The sequence below is a fragment of the Nelumbo nucifera genome, chromosome 1, assembly GCF_055504915.1.
Source record: "Nelumbo nucifera cultivar China Antique chromosome 1, China Antique-T2T, whole genome shotgun sequence".
Classification (NCBI taxonomy): Eukaryota; Viridiplantae; Streptophyta; class Magnoliopsida; order Proteales; family Nelumbonaceae; genus Nelumbo; species Nelumbo nucifera.
In genome coordinates this window covers 193,710,754-193,713,620 of record NC_142649.1, presented here as the reverse complement: position 1 = coordinate 193,713,620, position 2,867 = coordinate 193,710,754, and the positions used below count along the sequence as shown (strand labels likewise).

At 43.3% G+C, this 2,867-nt stretch overlaps 1 protein-coding gene across 1 annotated transcript; it reads right to left on the bottom strand.

Annotated features, from left to right (window-relative positions):
• Positions 1–252: 252 nt before the first annotated feature.
• On the bottom strand, positions 253–2,232 carry LOC148804303 (geraniol 8-hydroxylase-like). Its single transcript, XM_088886703.1, has 2 exons — positions 1,202–2,232; positions 253–1,079 (listed from the first exon to the last, which is right to left on the bottom strand). The coding sequence occupies exons 1-2, from the start codon at positions 2,111–2,113 to the stop codon at positions 474–476; spliced, it is 1,518 nt and encodes a 505-aa protein (XP_088742829.1). The 5' UTR covers positions 2,114–2,232; the 3' UTR covers positions 253–473.
• Positions 2,233–2,867: the final 635 nt, after the last annotated feature.

Sequence of the window (2,867 nt, the reverse complement as noted above, 5' to 3'; positions counted from 1 at the left end):
AAGTTAATGGGCATGTTGGGTGGGTTAGATACTGGGTGGTTTCAGCGGTTGGGTGAAAAATTGCCACCCCTATCAATGGATCCCCCTCATGACACATTAGTTCAGACAAACTCCTCGTGCTGATGGATGACAAGTAGAATAATGTGTTTCTCAGAAATCCACACCGAAGATTGGTTCACAAAGGAAAACATCTTGTTCGTTGAATTAATAATGCAAGTTTCCTTATAAAGTAAAAAAAAACACCTCCACTAATGAATATAACCAACATCCATTGCTGATGCTAATGTTCAGTCGGATTTTGTGTGTGTCTGTTGAATGATTTCAGGGATGTTCAATCGGATGCTAATGTTAAAACTTAAGGAGTGGTGCTGACTTTGGATTGAAAACACACATTTCTAATTTGTCACTAACAGGATTTCAGTACAGACAATGGTGTTTGTGTTTCTTCCTGAACTAGTTATTGATGAAAAGAACTAAACATGAACAGGGACAGCCATAAGAGGCTCAGCCTTTTGTAAAGTGAGTCCAAAACAATCATCCATGTCCATTTGCTCTGGTGTCGTCCCATCTTCAAGCTTCCAATCGAACGAATGAAGAAGAGAAGCCAACATCGAGTGAACCATCCGAAAAGCTAGTGGCAACCCAGGACAGATCCGTCTCCCGGCGCCGAGCGGAATCAAATCAAAGTCCTGGCCATTGAAACCAATGGCTGAGTTGAGAAACCTATCAGGACTAAAACAGTGAGGGTTCTCCCACTTGGTTGGGTCTCTGCCTATGGCCCACACATTCACCAGAACTTGGGCATCCTTGGGCACGGTGAAGCCGCATATCTCTACATCAATATCTGATCTACGAGGGACTAAAAGTGGAGCCGGTGGGTGCAACCTAAATGTTTCCTTCACCACCGCTTGTAAGTAAGGTAGTCGAACAATATCCGATTCTTCAATCGATTTACCTTTCTGTATTGTTTCTTCCAGCTCCATTCGAGCCTTTACCAGTGCTTCAGGCTTTCGAAGTAACTCAGCCATAGCCCATTCCAATGTGCTTGATGTTGTGTCTGTTCCTGCAACAAATAGATCCTGATACAGAATTGAATTTTCTGCATTAGACCAAAAAAAAACAACGCTACCTATTGTAAGGCGTTAATTCTTTTCCCTTGAAAATATAAGAATAAATAAACGAAAGTTAATTAGTTACCCACCAAGAGAAAATTTCTGAGGTCAGTTGGCGACTTCCACCCGAACTCGGAGTAATTATCTATGGTGTGGTTGAGGAGAACATCTAGTACATCACTGTTGTACGTGGGAGAAGTAAGCGATGCTCTCAATTGTAACCTTTGGTCGATCATTTCATCAAAAATTTCGAATAACCTCTGAAAATGGCTAGACAAGCGACGCTTTACACCTTGCGGGTCTATCCATCTGAGAATTGGGAAATAGTCTGCCAAGTTCGGTCTTCCTACTTCTTCCATCACTGCCCAGATTAGTGTCTTGAAATCTTGGGCAGAATCAGAGCCGAGATGGACCAAGTCCACAGAGAAGAAGGTGTTCGATAACAAATTAAGAGAGGTGACCGATGCTGCTAGGCCAATATTGACTGCACGACCAGCCCGGCTATTGTTGTGAACATAAGCAACAAGCTCCTCAACTTTTTGGCATCGGAGACCTTGCATAGAGTCAAGTTTCTTACTGGAAAATATTTCAGTATTGCAGAATTTCCGCAGGTTTCGCCATTGAAGGGAAGGTGGTAACCATACCATTGATACTTGATGGTGATTACATGCCCGGACCGAATCTGGAATAGTTCGAGCTGATAAGGCCTGATCATTCTTTCGCAAGACCTCTTTGGCCATGCTGGACGAAGAAATGACGACCGTCGTCAGGCAGCCGAGCTTCAGAGTCATAACTGGACCATAAGCCTTGGCTAGCTCTGTGAGTGCTTCATGGGGTTTGTTACCGAGTTTGAAGAGGTTGCCGACAAGGGGAAGAGGGATGGGGCCTGGTGGGAGTTTGGGTGAGCCAGACCTACTTCCCCTTCTACCAGAAGCGAGGAAATAAATGAAGGTGCAAATGAAACAAAACAACAATAGTAAACTCGAGTTCGAGTTTTCCATCTTCTACTCCTCTCTCTCTCTCTCTCTCTCTCTCTAATCTCGGTGCAAGATGGTAATGACTAATGACTAATGGCCAAGACGCTTATTTATAACATTGGAGATCCAGGTTGTTGTGAGAATGGAGATGGAATTGGGCTCAACAGCTCAAGAGAGAGTTCGGATCTGCTACCTACCTCAATTGTGCGTAGGCTGAGTTTCTTGAGCTGAGTTGGGATCTGCTACCTACCACAAATGTGCGTTGAGTTACAGTCATGAAAGACGGTGCAAACGTACGAGAAATTTAAAACACCGCTTCTGATTTTCAACTTTATTTTTTGAAATTACCAAGACCCCCCCGTACTATGGGGTCACTGACAATACCCCTGTACTTTGTTTTGCAACAAAGACCCCTATAACCGTGAGTCAAATCCGTTAGTTTAAATCCGCCGTTTTAATCCCCATACTACCCTTTGTAATAAATATTTGAACAATTGGGAGAAAAGCACTGTTCATCTACCAAATACTCTCTCTTTCTTTTCCTTCTCTACTCCACTTGCTCATTGGTTCAAAACCTCATTCAGATCTCTTTCACCTGCGACAAAGCGGCTTCTTTTCTTCTGCTACTTCCGCGGAAAATGGCTGCCCACCTCCTTCCGCTGAAAATCACAGAGCTCTGGAGAGAGCTTTCACAAGACCTTTATGAGTTTTACCTCGTCTTCCTCCTTACCTTCCTCTATATGTTAGTACTCTATTAAATTAAATCTTTTCTCGTTTA